General features: G+C 40.1%; 1 protein-coding gene across 1 annotated transcript; it reads left to right on the forward strand.

Moving 5' to 3' along the window:
* The first annotated feature begins 4,582 nt into the window (after positions 1–4,582).
* LOC125916979 (transient receptor potential cation channel subfamily M member 6-like) lies at positions 4,583–19,643 on the forward strand. Its single transcript, XM_049623241.1, has 4 exons — positions 4,583–6,060; positions 9,369–9,493; positions 13,511–13,682; positions 19,295–19,643. The coding sequence occupies exons 1-4, from the start codon at positions 5,799–5,801 to the stop codon at positions 19,465–19,467; spliced, it is 732 nt and encodes a 243-aa protein (XP_049479198.1). The 5' UTR covers positions 4,583–5,798; the 3' UTR covers positions 19,468–19,643.
* The last annotated feature ends 54 nt before the right edge of the window (positions 19,644–19,697 follow it).

Genomic DNA, 19,697 nt, shown 5'->3' on the forward strand with positions numbered 1-19,697 from the left:
TGGTTTCTTCTATGAGAACATCTTGCCATAATTTAATGACCCGGTAAAAACTAGAATAAAACTACATTGACCCAATCAAATGGGTTAGACTAGAAAAATACTTAGAGCAAAGTGGGTTCAAACTGAAGAATAGTCCTATGAAAAGTTAGTGATTTATCTTTCCAGGTGTGAATGATGGTTTGCCTTCACTCATGTCCGGTTTGAAAAAGCCACAGTGAAATGAATCATTCAGCTTATGAATTAAAATCCTTTTTCATTTTGAAGACTAACCCTTGTTCTAAATGATGACCAGGTGATACATTTCTCTTTGATAGATTCTTATTATGGATATTTTATACATTTGAGATTATTTCTCCACCCTTTGAGTCAAGAGCCCCTCCATGCAGAACTCCAAAATGGTCCTCTGACTTCTTGTTCTGACTTCTCCTTATCATCCTGTTTTCTTGCTTAGCAGAGACCTATAACTTGTACACATTTTTATGTTGTTTTTCACACACACACATGAAAAGCCAGAATCACTTATAAAGTTGAGTAACCTCTTTGTATACAATGGGTATATGATCTGACATATTTGATGCAAATAACTTTCTTGGTCTGCAGACATATGATTTTTCATTGCCTCAGGTTTTAAGGTTCTGTGTGCTCAAATTGTAAATTTTCCTTCTGGTGTTTTCTAATTCGGGAAACACAAGAAGGTTATCATCCTTTCGCCAATATGATTATTATTATATTTTGTTAGTTTTTATGTAGTTCTAGTTTCAAAAAGATTTGACCTTTTAATTTGCTTATTTTGTTACATTGTAGAAATTATGGCTATGTATCTGAAATAGTTTTCACACCTTCTAATTATTGGCAAGAACATTTATTGACTTTTCCTTCCTTATATTACAAGTATTAATTTATTATTTATATTTATAGTCAAGGCTCATTCATGGCTCTTTTCTTGTGGCAGCTCTATGTTTACATATTTCTCCGAAGTTGAATCTTTTTTTGCATTGATTAATATTCCTTTCAATATGCATATTATGTTTTACATGAAGACATCTTCTGACCCTCCTTAAGTATTGCATATTAGAGATTTTTAGGTTTTTTTTTTTTTTTTTTTTCTTTTTTTGAGAGAGAGCGCACACGTACGCAAATGGGGGAAAGGCAGAAGGAGAGAAAGAGAGAGTCTTAAGCAAGCTCCACGCCCAGAAAGGAGCCCGGCATGGGACTCGATCTCACAACCCTGAGATCATGACCTGAGCCAAAATCAAGTCAGATACTTAACCGACTGAGCCACCCTGGCACCCCTCATTTCTTTCTTTTTTTTTTTTTTTTATTTTTAGGATAGCGTTGTTTTTTTTTTTTTAATTTACATCCAAGTTAGTTAGCGTATAGTGCAGTAATGATTTCAGGAGTAGAGTCCAGTGATTTCATCCCTTACCTGTGACACCCGGTGCTCATCCCAACAAGTGTCTTCCTTAATGCCCCTTGCCAATTTAGCTATCCCCTCCACTCTCATTTTTTTCTTAACAGCTTTGTTGAGATATAATTAACATAAACTACACATATTTGAAGTGTACAATATGATTTTTTTTTTTTACCATCCTAACAATTTCAGTAGTGTTAAGTATATTTATGTTGTACAACAGATCTTCAGAACTTTTTCATCTTGTAAAACTGAAACTCTGTGTCCACTAAACAATAATTCCCCATTGGCCACTCCTCCCAGCCCCTGGCAACCACCATTCATTCTATTTTCTGTCACTGTGGATTTGACTACTCTGCATACCTCGTATAAGTGGAGTCATACAGCAGTTGTATTATGACTGGCTTATTTCACTTAGCATAATATCCTCAAAGTTTAACCATATTGAAGCATATCCAGGATGCTTCCCTTTTTAAGGCTAGATAATATTCCATTGTATGTATATGCCACATTGGTTTGGCTATTCATCTGTCAGTGGGCACTTGGCGATTATGAATAATGATTTGGAATACTTAAATGAACATGGGTGTGCACAAGATTTTTGGTGTGTTTTTTTTTATTTTATTTTATTTTTATTTTTTTAATTTTTTTTTTAACGTTTATTTATTTTTGAGACAGAGAGAGACAGAGCATGAACGGGGGAGGGGCAGAGAGAGAGGGAGACACAGAATCTGAAACAGGCTCCAGGCTCCGAGCTGTCGGCACAGAGCCTGACACGGGGCTCGAACCCACGGACCATGAGATCATGACCTGAGCCGAAGTTGGACGCTTAACCGACCAAGCCACCCAGGCGCCCCTTTTGGTGTTTTTTTAAAACATTCCCCAAATGATTTTAATGTGCAGCCAAGGGAGAGAACCACTGAGGGTATTTCTAAACTCAGAAGACAATCTAGTGATATAAATCTAATATAAAACATTAATGTGGAATTTCAACAATTGTTCATTTGTATCATCTATATATTACCTAGAAAAATGTAGAAACATTACATCTATTTTCCATTTTGATGTTGTGTAGTTTTCTATTCTGAAACTGGTTTTTATCCCATATTTAAGGTGTTACTGTGGGCGATTAATTGGAGACCATCATGGGATAGATTATTCCTGGACCATCTCAGCTGCCAATGGTAATGAAAATGAGCAATGGTCTGTTGAAAAGCACACAAGGAAAAGCCCTACAGATACGTTTGGCACTATTAATTTTCAAGACGGAGAGCATACCCACCACTCCAAGGTTTGCTAATAGCTCACATTATTTTGCTAGCTTTGTTGTTGTTGTTGTTGTTGTTGTTGTTGTTTAAGAGAGAGAGAGTGCAATAGGGGAGAGAGGGGCAGAGGGAGAGAGATAGAGAATCTTAAGCAGGCTGCACAGTTAGCCTGAAGCCTGACATAGGGCTCGATCCCATGACCCTGGGATCATGACCTGAGCCAAAATCAAAGTCAGACGCTCAACTGACTCAGCCACCAGGCACCCCGTTTTGCTAGTTTTTAACAGAAAGTAACCACCAAATGTTTCTCCCAATTGTATCTCCAAGTGTAGATGATCAGATGACCAGGTTTTATTGCAAAAGTGTTCCATGGTATGGACCTCTTCCCAAAAATGACCTGACTCTTCTCTTTCCTTTATGCCTGAGGGCATTATACCTTTCCAGGGTGTGGTATAGCCAGGTCTTTATTTGACCTCTTTCAGCGTGGTTATGCCTTCCCCATAGGAGAATGGCTTATTGCTCTTGAGAAAGGACTGCCCCATTTTTAAGGAATGGAGAAAAGTCACTGCCAAAGAGCAGGCTCTAGCTGAAGCATGACCATAGCAATTACCAGTAACTTGGGGCTGTTCATGCCTGCCAAGTCCTCATGAGAGGAAGTGGGGGAATTTTTCTCTGTACCCCCTGAATGATAGTCCTTGGGCTTTCCAGGCCAGTTTTCCTCCTGTTCTAATATGGAGTTTGCATGTAATTTGCATAGTTCTGACAGGTCAGGCATCTCTCAGGTGTTTTTCCTTGTGCTTGGTAATCACCTGTTTTATTAGAGGCAGATTTCCCTTGGGAACCTGCAGGGGCTTCCACCTCAGGAAAGCTTAGAATCAACCGTATCCTGGAGTGTGACCTTCAGTTGAATGAATTTGAAACAACAGTTCTTAATGATGCAGTCATAATCAAGTTTCATAATAGAGTTTTACAGTAATCTACTTTTCCAGTTATTAATCCTCTTGTGTTTAGTGTTGTATGTTGAAGTTTTCTTTAGTTGGTAGGAAAACTGCACTCATCCCCCTCTACAGTCCTTTCTGGAAGCTGACTCTTATAGAACCCCGTATATAAATGTCCCCTTAAGTTTAATCTACCTCCTTTTGCTTTTATGTTCATTCATAATCAAATCACCTTGATTTACTCATTTTTTTTCCATCCATTTGGGAGATATTCATTGGTGCTCCCACTTTGCTAAGCCCCAGGGAGCATCTGTTCCATGGGAGGGGGGTGGTGCAGGGATGCTCTGGATGGGAATACAGGGTTCTTCTAGAGAATGAAAAGGGTAACTCTTGTTTTTCTGTGTGTGTGTGTGTGTGTGTGTGTGTGTGTGTGTGTGTGTGAAGGAAGCCATCTGGAAGTAGGGACAGCTAAGCTGATATCAGAAAGGTGAGTGAGGTGTTTGGTGTCTGGTGAGGCAGAGGGGTAAGACCACTCTGGGCTGGTGGGAAGGCCAAGGGAGAGTATGGTACATTTAGGAGAACTGAAAATATGGTTCAACAGATCTCCTGATCACTAACAGATTTTAGGCTTAGCATTAGACTTCATTACATCCTAAGTACCTGGAATGCATTTTATGTGTCTCTCAGAAGAGAAGAATCTACCTTTCATATTTAATACCAGAACTGCACTTCGTGTTTACAGGGAGAGGCGGGAAAGCAGTGAGAGCTGGTTATTCTTCTCCCTCCGCTGCATTCCCCTTCCCAGTTTATCCCGCCCACCTCATTCCACAGAGGATTTGAGAAGAATCTATGCCAGTAAGAATCTGCCCAGTTAGTTATAAAGGAGGGGGTGGGGGGGGGGGGAAGTAAGTCATTAACCTTTGGCATCATCTTCGGTTGGCCTTTGGAAGAAAAGACTCCAGTGCTGATAATTTAGTTAATCAAGGTTGTTTATCTGAAATCTCTAGGAGAAATATCTGCTAGGACTAAAAGGACTTCTAGATGAAAGAGAGAGGCACCCAGGAGAGTTGAGGTAGAGAAAAGGTGAACCACATTAGAGCCTCCTCCTCTGCCTTTATTCATGTTTCGGAGCAACACAAACCCTTTCACAAAGGTCAACTTGTATTTTTTCCTACTATGTGAATATGTAAGAAGCCATGGCAGCTCATTTCCCTCACCTGTAAATTGAATCCTGATTATCCTTAGGTTCTATTACATTCTGTGATGGGCTGTACCAACTCGATGTTCAGAAGTTCTAACATTTCAATAAAGAGATTATGTTTTAAGAATTTCAAAGATGAATGGACAGTTGTTTTAAGTCACTATCACATCCTGGAAGATAATGTGAGAATTCTATTTCATATGGATGAAGATCTCCACCTGTGGTTCTTTTTGGTGTAGTTTTCTAATTCATGGTTTCTTAGTGCCCTCGTTCCTATGAATCTTATTCTTGCTGTTGGCTGGCTTAGGCTCGAGGATGGCAAACTCCTCTCAATATGATTTTCACAGTCTGTGTGCGGCTGCATCTGCCGGAAAAAGAGAACCAGTTATACACTATGATCTCAGGCAAAGCACAAAATGATTCTGGTCCTACCTGCTGATTCAGATTCTCTCTTCTTTTGATTACATTGACTAGTCAAAGATGTGATTCTTTTGTGAAAAGTATTTATTTTGGAAAAAGGCATTTTCAGAGAGGTAATTATATATAAAGGAAATGTTTAGAATATAAAATTTACAATAAATTAAATGTACATGCTCCCAGACCATAATTTAATTTAAATTATGCAAATTTATGAAATAGTCAAGTAAATCAAAGGCCATACCATGTATGAAAAACCCCATTTCACCTCTGTGTAAATGCTTTTTTTTAAAATGGGTTTCCTGGAGTAGTGGTTTTTGCCAGTTTGAAGTATTTCTGCCTCATCCCAGATCTTCTAGAGGACATTGGTGGGTCAACCCTGAAAACCAGAGGAAGCCTTCCTACCGTGACTTGTAATTCCCAGAAGGAACTTAAAGCGGGGTGTGGGATCCTTTCAAAGTAAATGTTTACATTGTACAAAGATGAACTTTTAAAGAAATCCCAGACGCTTCCTTTTAAGTTTGGGCCATTCCAGTCGCCCTGCTGTGTGCTTATTGTTGCCCAGCATGGAGTTTTCACTGTTTTATGTACATGTGTCTATGCATATCTTCCAGTATATTAGAACATCTTATGATACAAAGGCAGATCATCTGTTACATTTAATGTTGAAAGAGTGGAAGATGGAACTGCCCAAACTGGTGATCTCTGTCCACGGGGGCGTCCAGAACTTCAGGATGCCGTCTAAGCTTAAAGAGATCTTCAGCCAAGGTTTGGTCAAAGCTGCGGAGACAACGGGAGCATGGATAATAACTGAAGGCATTAATACTGGTAAAGTGCACTGTTTCTCTTTCTTTTCATCTTCTTCTTCTTTCTTCTTCTTCTTTTTTTTTAAATACCTCTTTCTAACTGAATCAGGCAGCATGGCACCCACTCTGTGCTCTGCAGTGCTCCCAGCGGATATGGTAGCGCGAGTCAGACAAAAAGCATGGTGACCGGAAAACAAAAACAAAAACAAAAAAAAGCCCCAGAAGAATCATAGACCTTTCCTAGTATGTGTTTTCACCATTGTTAACATCTGCTATTTTACCACAACTTTGGGTAAACTTCAACAAAATAGTCTTTTCGTGAACTTGAGGCTATGGTGAGGTTTGAAAGGACACGGAATCCATGCAAGTATGTAGTGTGCGGCCATGGGCAAGAGCTAAACTCCCCATGGTCAAGTTTGACAACAAAAATACAACTGCATAAATTTGAAGATGGAATTGTCTTTCTTAAGCAACTCACGAATTGGGCAGCATCCCATTTCACAAGTAAAGAGTTGCTCAGAGACTATGTATGAAGTGGAAGGTTTTTATAGGAAGGAGGGTGGGGCAAGGAAGTTATTAACAAAAGTAAAGAAAGGACTGTGGCAAGCGAGGTCCCCTTCCCTCAGGGGGCAAGGGAGGGGGTCCTTTCATGCAGATTACCTCATCTTCCTTTGGCGGGGAAGGGGAGGGGGAGAGTCCTTGTGACAGATTACCTCATTGGTGCTGATCAGAAACTTTCTTACCGAGTGGTTAAGACTACATTTCGGGGGTGGGAGAGGTTGGCACTACAGTTAGGTACTAAGCCCCAGTGTGATAACTTGGCCTAAGTGATTCCATTTAGGGCCTGTGGTTTCCCTTTTTAACAACATGTGCTTTATTTTACTTACTGCTTTTTTGGTTTGTTTTTTAAAAACATTTCAGGTTAGGGCCAGTTAAGGAACACAAATATGATAATGTGAAGACTATTGAATTCGTTCAGATGAACAAAAGAACTGAGAAAGGAGACACGCTTGGAGCTTTCTTACGCAATAATCAGGGTCGGCCCCAATTCAACCACAGCTCCTTAAGGCCTGACTGCTCAGGGAAGGATCCATGAACGAGCAGCATCAGGACCACCGGGGAGCTTGTTGGGAACGCAGATCTCAGATACCTCCCCAGACCCGCAGGACTGCCACTGTCCATTTTGACAATATCCTCAGATGATTCTTACGTACATTCAAATTTGAGAAGGTTTCCTTCCAACTTCTGCCTATTCTCGAGCTGCTTCTACTGTAGTTGAACGTTATCTGGCGTGAATTTTTGACATTTAATTGAATTTTGGCATTCAATTGAAGGCCACAGGCTACAAGAATCTCCTATATATAAAGCATTTGGGTAGATGCTGTGGATGAAAGATGAGTAAGATATGGGCCCGGGGGTTAGTGATAGGGCAGACTATGACAGACCATAAGCAACTAACTAAAAATCGACGCTGACTGGGTCTTGGTTGAAATGCAAAGCAAGTATCTGGGAGTACAGGGAAGAGGAAGATGCATTCCAGTTCCAACTGAGGGCACCTGAGAAGGCATAGACAAGGATATAGCACTTGGTATTGACCTTGAGGGAAGAGTAGGAAGGAGCATCCCAGGCAGAGGTGGCCGTTCAGGGCCAGGCACACAGCTGGAGTTTCAGGCACATGCAGAAAGAGGTGATAAGGCTACAGGCTGGGTATGCCTTGCAGCAGAGGACAGGGACAACCAGGGAGACTGGAGCCATACTAGATGCCATGCTGATGGGCTGAGAGCAGAGGGCTCTCAAAGGAATTTGAACAGGAGAATGAATAGGAAATAATATAGTCGGGTCTGGCTTTTACAGAGAGTCTCAATAGACAATCTGTACTAGAACCACCTGTGGGATGTGGAAATACAACCAGCAGCACCACAATGCTGATAACCCATGCCAAACCTATGGGATCCAAAACCCTACTGCAGAGTTGACTGCACAGTTGATGGTGATATACATCTAGAACCTGGATTCTAGAAAATGACTCTGGGAGAAGTAAAAGAGGTTGGAGGGGAAGATGCCAGAGAGAGAGAGAGGGAGAAATGGTTAGGTACTGTGCATCAGATGTGTGCATATGTAGAGTGTTTGTTTGTTTGTTTCTGTGCTAATGACACAGATAGGGTCAAAACTATATATATAGGAAGAGTAAGTGGCACAGCGTTGTAATTAAAAGGCAGGTTAAGTCAATGTCAAAGGCTGCATACCACGTGATTCTCACTTTAACACATTCTGCAAAAGGCAAAACTGCAGACAGTATAAAGATCGGTGGTTGCAAGGGGTTATGGCGGGGGGAATGAATAAGTGGAATGCAGACGATTTTTAGGGCAGTGACGCTGTTCTGTCTGATACTATAATGATGGAAATACTATCATTGTGTATTTGTTCAAACCTATGGAATCTACAGCACCAATCCCTGATGTAAACTGTGGTCTTTGAGTGATAATCACGTGTCAGTGTAGGTTCATCAGTGGTACAAATGTACCACTCTGATGGGCAGTGTTGATAGTGGTCAGGGGTTGTGGGTGTGTAGGGGTGGGGGGTACATGGGAAATCTGTACCACTGGCTCAATTTTGCTGTGAACCTAAAACTGCTTTAAAAAACAAAGTCTGTTTAAAAAAGAAAAGTCCGATATTTTGGGTGGGAATCCTGGCTCTACAAATCACCAGCTCTATAACCTTGGGCAAATTATTTAACTTCTTTATGATTCAATTCTTGCCTATAAAATAGACTGAAGTTTCTACTTAAAGTGTGAATGCATGGAAAACACTTCAAAAGTACCTGGTGCATTGTAAGAGTTCAGTAAGTGTTGGCTCTTATAGTTATTGTTATTATTAATTCCAGAAGGGCAAGTATGAATGCATTCGTGCTGGGATACTTATATATATAAGCTATTAAATTAATTTGCTTCAGTGAAGCAAGGGACACATCTGCAGGATGTTTTGCTGGGAGAGTTGAGAAGGTTACAGAAAAAAAAAAAAACGTTTAGAACATTCATGATGGTCTCATAAGACTTTCTGGTCAATCAAAAATAGGGGAAGAACTGAGGTTGTAAGCAAAACTTACCCAAAGGGAAAGGAGAATTATTCAGGTAAAGAGGTCAGTGATAGGAGAAAGAGGTGTTAAGAGAGAGTAGAGGAAGCCAAGATATCAGAAATTAATTCCACTGCGCCACAACTTTCCCTACGAATGTCCTTTTGCATATATCTGCCATTTGTCTCTTTCTTGCAGTCACAGTGTTTTGCATGATTTGTGCATAAAAGTTTGACTTTTAAACTGATTGTTCACAGGTGTGTCCAAACATGTTGGGGATGCCCTGAAAGCCCATTCCTTCCGGTCCTTGAGAAAAATCTGGACAGTTGGAATCCCTCCTTGGGGTGTCATTGAGAACCAGAGAGATCTTATTGGAAAAGATGTAAGTAGACAACCCATTCACAACAGAAGCGGATAAACGTGTATCCAATTGCCAACTTAGCACCACCTGGATATCTAAAAGCCATCTCAAATGTAATATACCTCAAACCAACTTTGGTCTTCCTACTTGCCCCATCTTAGAAAGTAATGATCCCATCCTTACACTTGTTCAAGCCAAAAACCTTAGACTAATCCTAGAATGATCTCTGTCTCACAACTCAACCTAATCCATCAGTAAATTATCTCAGCTTCACTTTTTCCTTCCTTCTTTCTTTCTTTCTTTCTCTCTCTCTCTCTTTCTTTCTTTCTCTCTTTCTTTCTCCCTTTCTCCCTCTCTCTCTCTTTCTTTCTTTCTTTCCTTTCTTTCTTTCTTTCTTTCTTTCTTTCTTTCTTTCTTTCTTTCTCTTTCTCTCTTTCTCCCTTTCTTTCTCCCTTTCTTTCTTTCTTTCTTTCTTTCTCTCTCTCTCTCTCTCTTTCTTTCTACAGAAAGAAAGAGAGAGAGTGCCTGCGCATGTGAGCAGGGAGGGCAGAGGGAAAGGCAGAGAGAATCTTAAGCAGGCTCTGTGCTCAGCGCAGAACCAGGAACGGGGCTTGATCTCAGAACCCTGGGATCATGACCTGAGCTCAAATCAAGTCAGACATTCAACTGAATGAGCCACCCAGGCACCCACCCCCCTTTTTTAGCTTTAGTTAAATATAGAAATATATCCAGAATCTGACCTCTTCTGTTACCTCCACTGTTACCGAGCAGCCCCCTTTCCTGTCTCCTGGATGACTGTAGTAATAGCTTTCCCTTCTCTCATCCTTGTCTCTCACTGCAATCTAATCTCAACACAGTAGCCAGGATGATGCTTCCAAAATACAAATCAGATCGTGCCACTTCTCTGTGAAAAACACTTCAGTGACTCCTATCTGGTTCAGAGTAATAGCCGAGTTTCTTGCACAGGCGTGCATGTGATAACATTCATGACGTGAACCTGCTCTTTCCTTATCTTGTACTACTCTCTGCTTTATCCTACGTATTGGTTCTTTGATCCCATCTGTTTTTCTAAAGGGAAGGAACTTGTCTAAGTCTGTTTATGAGTAGTGTATATTTCTGATGAAAGTCTCAGGTATTACAAAAGATATGAAAAGGAAAGATAACCGCCATTAACATTTTGGGGTGTATCATTCCAGAATTTTTACTACGTATGTGTACATATGCATAATAAGAAACAGTTTGTATGAAAAAAAGTAGTAACAGAAACCCACTGATATGAATGTGGTATTTAGCTTAATTATTTAACATAATTACTTCTCTATGTAAATTAATATAGACATGTATATGGTTTATCTTAACTTTCATTTTGGAAAATGTCAAACATACTAAGGAGTAGAGTTGTGAAAATAATGAACTCCTATGTCCCTATCTCCCAGCTTCAACAGTTATGAGCCCAGAGCCAATTTTGTTTCATCTATTCCTTATCCATTCCCCACTCCAATATTTTAAAGCAAATTCCAGATATCAAATAACATCATTGGTAAATATTTTACCAGTATTTCTAATTAACCAATTAATTTACCAATAATTTGGTATTTCTAAGTACCAAAAAGTAGGCATTCTAAAATATATGGACAATTAAAAAAATATATAACCACATTACCATTTTCATACCTAAAAAAATTAATAGTTAATTTCTGAATATCAACAACTAGCCAGTCCACGTTCAACATTCTGATTGTGTCATATTTTTTAGTTGTTTGATTTCATCATCCAGAAAAGTTCCCTACAATGTGATGGGTTGATATGTCTCCTGAGTCACTTATTTTCAGTCGTTTTTAATCTATGGATTTTCCCTCCATCTCTTTTTTTTTTTGGGGGGGGGTGCAATTTGTTTGTTAAAGAAACTGGGTCACGGGACGCCTGGGTGGCTCAGTCGGGTAAGCATCCGACTCTTGGCTTCATCTTAGGTTATGATCTCACAGTTCGTGAAATCAGGCCCTGAGTTGGGCCCTGTGCTGAAAGTGTGGAGCCTGCTTGGGATTCTCTCTCTCTCTCTCTCTCTCTCTCTCTCTCTCTGTCTCTCTCTGTCTCTCTCTGTCTCTCTGTCTCTCTCTGTCTCTGCCCCTCCCATGCATGCTCTGTCTCTCAAAATAAATATAAACTTAAAAATAAAAAAAGAAACTAGGTCATTTGTCCTAAAGAGTTTCCCATAGTTTGGATTTTGCAAATTTAGCCTGTTGTAGTAGGGTTTAGCCTATTTCTCTGTCTCGTCTCTTCTTTCAGTTGGTAGTTTGATCCAAAGGTATGATTAGATACAAGTTCTTTTTGTGCAAGTTTATGCCATAAGAGATGTGTCTGTCCTTCCCCCTCATAACATGATTGTTTTTCTTTTTATAATGTCATTGACTAGATTCATGACCTCAACAGAGTTGCAAATACTGATATGAAATTATTGTGTTCTTTATTTATTAGCTTAAACACTCTATAAAGGAAACATTTTCTCATCAGCCATTTGGTTTACTTTGTGGTACTGTTGCATGGGAAAGGACACAGTGTTTGATTCTCTCTTTATTTTCCAGCTTTCAAAGCAATGAATTGGTTATCTACCATTCTCCAAGGTGAACAATGAGATTTTTTTTTTGAAACATATCAAATATGTTTCAAGTCATTATTCCATCTAGTTATTACTCTTAATTATGCTCAACTCATCCCGTTTTGGCCAGTGGAAACTTTTCACATTATCTCTTGAGTCCTTTTAACACAATTCTGGTTGTTTTTCCTTGCTTCCTTGTGTTTTACTCTGAAAACAAAACAAAACAAAACAAAACTGTTCCAGGCTAATTGTGTATATTGTTTTGCTCCTAGAGAAATGGCTGGTTGCTTTTAGTGGGAAATGATAGTAAAAGACTGCATTCTAGGGGTAAAAGGTGCATTCTGATTTTTCATGCCTAATAATGCTCTACTGTACTGTGGTACTTTAATAGTACTATAATTTAACCATTCTTCTATTATCCATTTTTTTTGCTTTTATAAAAAATGATATTAATGTTATAAGATACTTTAGATGTATTAAATCTATTAGTTATTTTCTTCTTGATTTCTGTCATCTGTATCACTGTTAGGAATTATAAAGGTAACTTTTAAAGACTAATGTTGGTAAAATGCGTATTGTTTTTTAGGTAACTTTTAAAGTTACCTAAAAGTTGGTAAAATTTATAGTGTTTTTTACCTCATTATTTCTTTTAAGCCTCACAGCAACCCTCTGGTGTAAGAATTATCATTCTCCCTTAGACGTGAGGCAAGTAAGCCTGAGAAAGGAGGCAGGAGTTACCCAGAGTTAAAGTTAGGAAGTAGAAGAGTCTGGGCCCTCTTACTCCAAATAGTGTGCTTTTCGTCTCTAAAAACAAATGAGAATTGGAGTGGCTTAAGGAAGAATCCACAAATATTGATAAAGATCGGGATGTTTTATATTGAGTGGATGGATCTCCATTTGGTTGGTTGGCTGTCACTCTTCATTTCAATACTAGAAAAAAAAAAGCAGTGTCAAAATATTATTTTGGAATAGATCTATTGAAAGGCATATTTTCTGGATAGCAGTGTAGTCTGTATATTACTGTATGTCCTTGAACTCTTTTATTACAATCTGAGACAAGGTAAGTACAGAAATTAAAAATAAATATGTAGAACCATTTTTAGCAATGTGGTAGTGCTGTGACACCTAAGTATATGGCCGGTGGACTTATCTTTCTGAGCACAGTGCGTGCAAGGGTTGTTGAACTTGTGTCCTTGCGTTGTGAGTCTCATGCAGTATGAGCCGCATACTGGTTACACATAGTAGGACCACATAGCGATCCATAAAAAATGGGAGATTAAAAAAAAAGTTGGTTCTTCACTGCGGATAGCCTGAGATACACCTCTCTAGGTAGCAAATGGCACTTACTAGCTTTGGCAGGAACTCCATGGTGCATGGGCAGCCCTTTGGAGCAGTTGAGCCCAGGGAAGGACCTCGGACTCTAACCCTCTCTTGTCTTCCAGGTGGTGTGCCTGTACCAGACTCTGGGCAACCCCCTCAGCAAGCTCACCACACTCAACAGCATGCACTCCCACTTCATCTTGTCCGATGACGGGACTGTGGGCAAGTATGGAAATGAGATGAATCTCAGGAGGAACCTGGAAAAGTACCTCTCTCTACAGAAAATACATAGCCGTGAGTACCACAGAGGCTCCGCCACCAGAGCCTGGCTGGGGCGCTGCTATGGAGAAAGGCACTCCTTTGTCACCCATATGGAGTGGAGAGGTCCAAGCTGGTCTCTGCCTAAATTAACACGAGTGAAACCACAGCCAGAAGAAAGCAGGATGTGAGGTGGTGCGGACTTGTGGATGGCAGGAGAGGGGAAGAAGTCTTGGAGACAGCATAGTCAGGAGAGGACTGGAACAGTGGAGACTTTAGCAGAGCCTCCAGCATACTGTAGGGTTGGGTAGGTGGAGGATGGTTGGGTAGTGGGAGTATTGTTACCAGAATGGGAATGACTGAAGAGCAGTAACTAGACTGGACTGCGAAGAGTGGGGGTATGAATTTGATCATCAGGGAGGATGGCATTTCATATGTGTTGATGTCCCCTAGACAGGGGAAGGGTTAAAAGCAAACAGAGCTTTTAGAAATAGGGACCTTTGCATACTTTGGCTATTGTTGATAGTGCTGCTATAAACATTGGGGTGCATGTGCCCCTTCGAATCAGCATTTTTGTATCCTTTGGATAAATACTGAGTAGATCCCAAATGTCCATTGACTGATGAATGGATAAAGAAGATGTGGTATACACACACACACACACACACACACACACACACACAATGGGATATTACTCAGTGATCAAAAGCATGGAATCTTGCCATTTGCAACAACAACGTGGATGGAACTAGAGTGTGTTATGCTAAGTGAAGTAAGTCGGTCAGAGAAAGATAAATAAATACCATATGATTTCACTCATATGTGGAATTTAAGAAACTAAACAGATGAATATAGGGAAAGGGAAGGAAAAATAAGATACAAACAGAGAGGGAGGCAAACCATAAGAGATTCTTAAATACACAGAACAAACTGAGGGTTGTTGGTAGGGTGTTGGATGGGGGGTTGGGCTAAATGGGTGATGGGGATTAAGGAGGGCACTTGTTGGGATGAGCACTGGGTGATATATGGAAGTTATGAAGCCCTGAGTTCTACTCCTGAAACCATAATTATACGATATGTTAACTAACTTGGATTTAAATAAAATTTTTAAAAATGGGTGTAACAAGTAAACAACAATAATAGGGACCTTTGAAGGTATCAGTGTTGTGTCATGCTTCCAGGGATGCTTTGAGATGGCCATTTTGGTAGTGTTTAAAAACAAAATTCAACTGAGTAAATTTAAAGATCTTATTGGCCTTATTCAGTGGTTCATCGGTTGGACAGCATCCCATCTAGCAGGTAGAAAGGAATTCCAAGGAGCTGGACAGAATGGAAGACTTTTATAGGCAGAAGTTGGTGTGGCAAGGGAGTTATTCTAACAAGGATGGATTGTTCTGGGCAAGGTCACTTTCCTTTGGGGGAAGGTGGGGTGGGCGTGGGGGTCCTACCAGGCCAATTACCTCCCTAGTGCCAACTATATAATTCCAGAATGACTGGTTAAAGGTTACATTCCTGGGAGAGGCTGCAACTGCAATTAGGTATTAAATCTTCATTTGTTGATTTGGAGCTTAGCACAAGGGACTCCATTTTGGGCCTGTTGTCTCTTTTTTAATAGTATCTATAGGAAGGAGAAGAAAGGAAAGGGTCAGAATCAGCAAACATCCTTGGTGGAGAGGTTGAAAGGTAGGTGCTGCCTGGAGAAATGGAGACTTTTCATCCAAGGCAGCAGAAAGTGAGCCTCTGTCTCTTTCCATGAGTTGAATCTTTCACAAAATACTCTCACCCTTGAGGAAGAAGACCAGAGAGCAAAGGCCCTTGGGAGGCTCAAGTCCTCTTCAACCTTCGACTTTTGGCTGGAAACGCTAAATGTCCTTCCAAAGTTCTGTCATCTACTGTCTGTGACCTTGGCTGATGGAGTTTACATCTGTTAAACTGTTTTCTTTTCTTTTTTTTTTAGTTAATTTATTTATTTTGAGAGAGAGAGAAAGAGAGAGCGAGCATGAGTAGGGGAGGGGCAGAGAGAGGGAGAGCGAGAATACCAAGCAGGCTCCGTGCTGTCTTGCGGAACCTGATGCAGGGCTTAATCTCACAACCCTGAGATCATGACCGGAGCTGAAATCATGAGTTGGATACTTAGCCATTTGAGCCACCCAGGTGCCCCTAAACTGTTTTCTTAATATAAAAGGAAAGGAACTGTCTACCTCTACCTTTTGTTGTGAGAATTGAGATAATGGATGTTTGATGTGCCTAGAATAGTGTTGGCTGTATAGTATGCCCTTAATAAATGTCTGTTTCTTTCTTTCCTTTTATTCCTCTTTGATATAGGTAATCTCCTTGTTGGGGTGGGGTTCTGCGTGGGAGGGACGCTGGGAACTGTTGCCAGTCACTTTGTACTTAGTGTGAATGAAACTTGGAAGCTCATTTAAGTCAGGAAGTGGGGAGAGAGGGTCAGGTCCTCTGCAGAGTAGATGTGGGTGGGGGGAAAGAAGACCCATAGAGGAGACGACAGGTCAGAGACTGGCCCTGAAGAATAGTTCCTGCAGGGAGGGTTCCTTTTGGGGTCACAAATATCAATTCCCTGAAATGTCCTGTTGCCTCTCTTGATCTATGCTCACCATAGAAATTGCTCAGGGGGTTCCTACAGCATCATAATGTGTGCCCCAGGAGAGCAGAGTCTTGTCTTTCTTATTCTGATCCATTTGTGGATGAATGCATATAACCTGAAGCTTACATATGGGGTCAAGGAACATTTCTGTTTTCAAAGGTCTTGAAACTTAGGATTTATTTGGAGAGTTTCACTGCGTATAGAGAAAGAATGTGGAGTCCATTTCAGTGGATTGGTAACGTTTATTATTCTAAGGGAAACCAATATAAAGGAGCAGAAACAGTAAGCCACCTACACACACACACACATACACACACGCACACACACACACACACACTCACAGGAAAGGAAGGAAGGAGAGAAGGAAGGAAGAAGAGAAGAAGAAGGGGAAGAAAAAGGATTAATGAAGGAAGGAAGGGAGGGAGGGAGGAAGACAAAAAATCAAAGTCTCCAACAGACCCAAAATTCTTATGTATCAAAGCTGATTTTCATACCCATCATGTTCACTACTTCCTACCATATTTGTATTGCTTAAAAAGAGATTTATTTGGATGGAATAATACTTACATATTTTGTTGATTTCTTTCATTTCTTTTCAGCTGGACTTCTTAGAGTTCCCGGCAAACCCTTGATCCTGGCCAAGAGTACTTACAAAAAATCCAAAAAATAAAAAACAAAAAACAAAAAAAACCTGACATCATAAAGTTGCTCTAGGAATTCCTGGATTCAGCCATTTGAAACGTGGCCAGTGTCAGTTCCTAAGCCTCCGAGGATAGAAAGCATAGGATCAGATGCCTTTGTGTCTCTTCATAGTCCAACTCTCAATGGAATAGCATGCTTTCCTGGAATGTCCGTTCCAGGAGCTTTTAATTTGGAGGCATGATATTGTATTCTTGCCTAACTCTGGGATCCAAGAATAGAGGCAGCTCTCTAGTGAGATTTCTCAGCAAGAACATGACAATTTTTTTTCTTTTTTTAACAAGTTTAATTAGCATCAGTGAGATCCTTTTGGTAGGAAGCAATTATAAATATTTTTATTTTTGTGGGAAATAGTTATTGCTTCAAGAAAGATATACCCAGTAGAAATTGAATTCCCTCTTTCCCCTTGTTGATTTTTTTTCCTGATGATAAAAGTACTATATATTCTCATATTCAGATAAAGCAAAGATAGCACATGAGAAAAGGAAAGGTTTTCCATATTCTCACAATAAAAACCTCACCATTGTCAACTTTATCATGTATATACTTTTAGAAATATTCTACACACACGCCCAGAGCAACATTTTTTAAACAAACACTAGATTCATATAATATACATGCTTTTCAACTTGGATGCATTTCTACATCAATAAGGATAGCTTAGGGGCACCTGGGTGGCTCAGTTGGTTAAGCATCTGACTTCGGCTCAGGTCATGATCCCACTGTCTGTGAGTTCGAGCCCCACATTGGGCTCTGTGCAGACAGCTCGGAACCTGGACCCTGCTTCGGGTTCTGTGTCACTCTCTTTCTCTGCCCCTCCCCTGCTCGTGCTCTGTCTCTCTGTCTCTCTCAAAAATAAACATTAAAAGAAATTAGAATAGCTTAGCACATCTTTAATGGCTGCATCGTGTTTCATTATATAGGATATAAGAGATGCTCTCACAAAAGTTTTTTCCATAGATTTCAATAATTCATGATTAATGTTTCTTTATTTTTTTAATTTTACTCATGTTTATTTATTTTGGAGAGAGAGGGAGAGAGAGAGAGAGAGAGAGAGAGTATGAGTGGGGGAGAGGCAGAGAGAGAGGGAGACACAGACTCTGAAGCAGGCTCCAGGCTCTGAGCTGTCAGCACAGAGCCCGGCGTGGGGCTCAAACTCATGAACTGTGAGATCATGACCTGAGCCAAAGTCAGACGCTCAACGGACTGAGCCACCCAGGCGCCCCCATGATTAATGGTTCTTTTTCAACATTTCCCCAAATCCTCCCCTCCCTTCTTCATTAATAATAGTTTGATGTGTACCCTTCCAGAGTTTCTGGTCATATATATATGTAGAGATATATGGATATATACTTATACACATATATATTATACAAGCATATATATAATGCAAACATATATAAAATATATATTCATGTAAGTGGTTTTAAAACTATAAAAAGGATTGTACTATATACATCATTCTGTAACTTTTTCACTTAATATCTTCTCAGAAAGAATGACTCCACCGTCTTTGTTTCTTTTTTTTTTTTTTTTTTTGGTCTTCCTTCCTTTAATAAAAAATAAAATAATATATCCTAGTGATAAGAAATTTTAACAGTGGAGTACATTTAAAAAATAGAATATGTTGAAATATAAAAGTCTTTGAGAGTTACCCATCCCATCTTGTACTTAGAAATAATCATCCTTAGAAGTTGATTGACCTGGCAAATTTTGATCATTTTTGGAGGTGAGTGATAGATACATTGGGATCCATTATATTTCTGTTTTTTTTTTTTTTTTTCAAGATATGTTTGAAGTTTCCACAATGAGAAGTTGAAATTTCTTGAAGACCACTTAAAAAAAATTATTTTTTAAATTAGGGGCGCCTGGGTGGCTCAGTTGGTTAAGTGTCTGACTTCAGTTCAGGTCATGATCTCATGGTTTGTGAGTTCGAGCCCTACATCAGGCTTGTTGCCGACAGTGAGGAACCTGATTGCGATTCTCTCTCTCTGCCCCTCCCTTGCTCTCTATGTCTCTTAAAATAAAAAAAACTTCAAAAGTTGTTTTTTGTTTTTTTTGGGTTTTTTTTTTTTTGTAATTAGTGAAAACCTTTAGGTACCTTTTTAACGGGGGAAAGCTTGAAGATGCTCTCACCACATTTAAGTGACTTTATTGACAGTCCAAGCTTCTGGCTTGGTCTTGAACTAAGCAAGCCTGGGTGAGCCCAGGAAGAAAGAGGGGTGAGTGTAAGTAAAAGGTTTATGTGGTAATTGAAAGACTTGTGTTGGGGAAAGCGAAATGGATGCCTGGCCAAGATAGGAGTTTTTTGTAACAGTTTGGTGTTGCTTGTCATCTGAAATAGGTTCAAGACAAGGCGTGCCCGTGGTGGGGCTGGTGGTAGAAGGAGGTCCCAATGTCATCCTCGCCGTGTGGGAGACTGTGAAAGACAAAGACCCGGTGGTGGTGTGTGAAGGCACAGGCAGGGCGGCCGACCTCCTGGCCTTCACCCACAAACATTTAGCAGACGAAGGGTGAGTTGCTGACTCCTCAGTTTTTAAGCCACGGTGACTGTTTATTCCTCCATTTTAGTTCCTTAAGCTCTGCTTTTATGTGGGCCAGATATCCTTGGGGGCAGAGGCTGAGACTGGAATTAACTTTCCAGTGATTTTTATGTGTATTAATTAATGCCAAAATGCTCTCCCCTGATGCAAGTTGCTCTTTTTTTAGCTGAAGAATGGTCCTGCCTCTATCAGGGGCTCTGGAAC

Source organism: Panthera uncia, unplaced genomic scaffold (genome assembly GCF_023721935.1).
Source record: "Panthera uncia isolate 11264 unplaced genomic scaffold, Puncia_PCG_1.0 HiC_scaffold_1371, whole genome shotgun sequence".
Taxonomy (NCBI): Eukaryota; Metazoa; Chordata; class Mammalia; order Carnivora; family Felidae; genus Panthera; species Panthera uncia.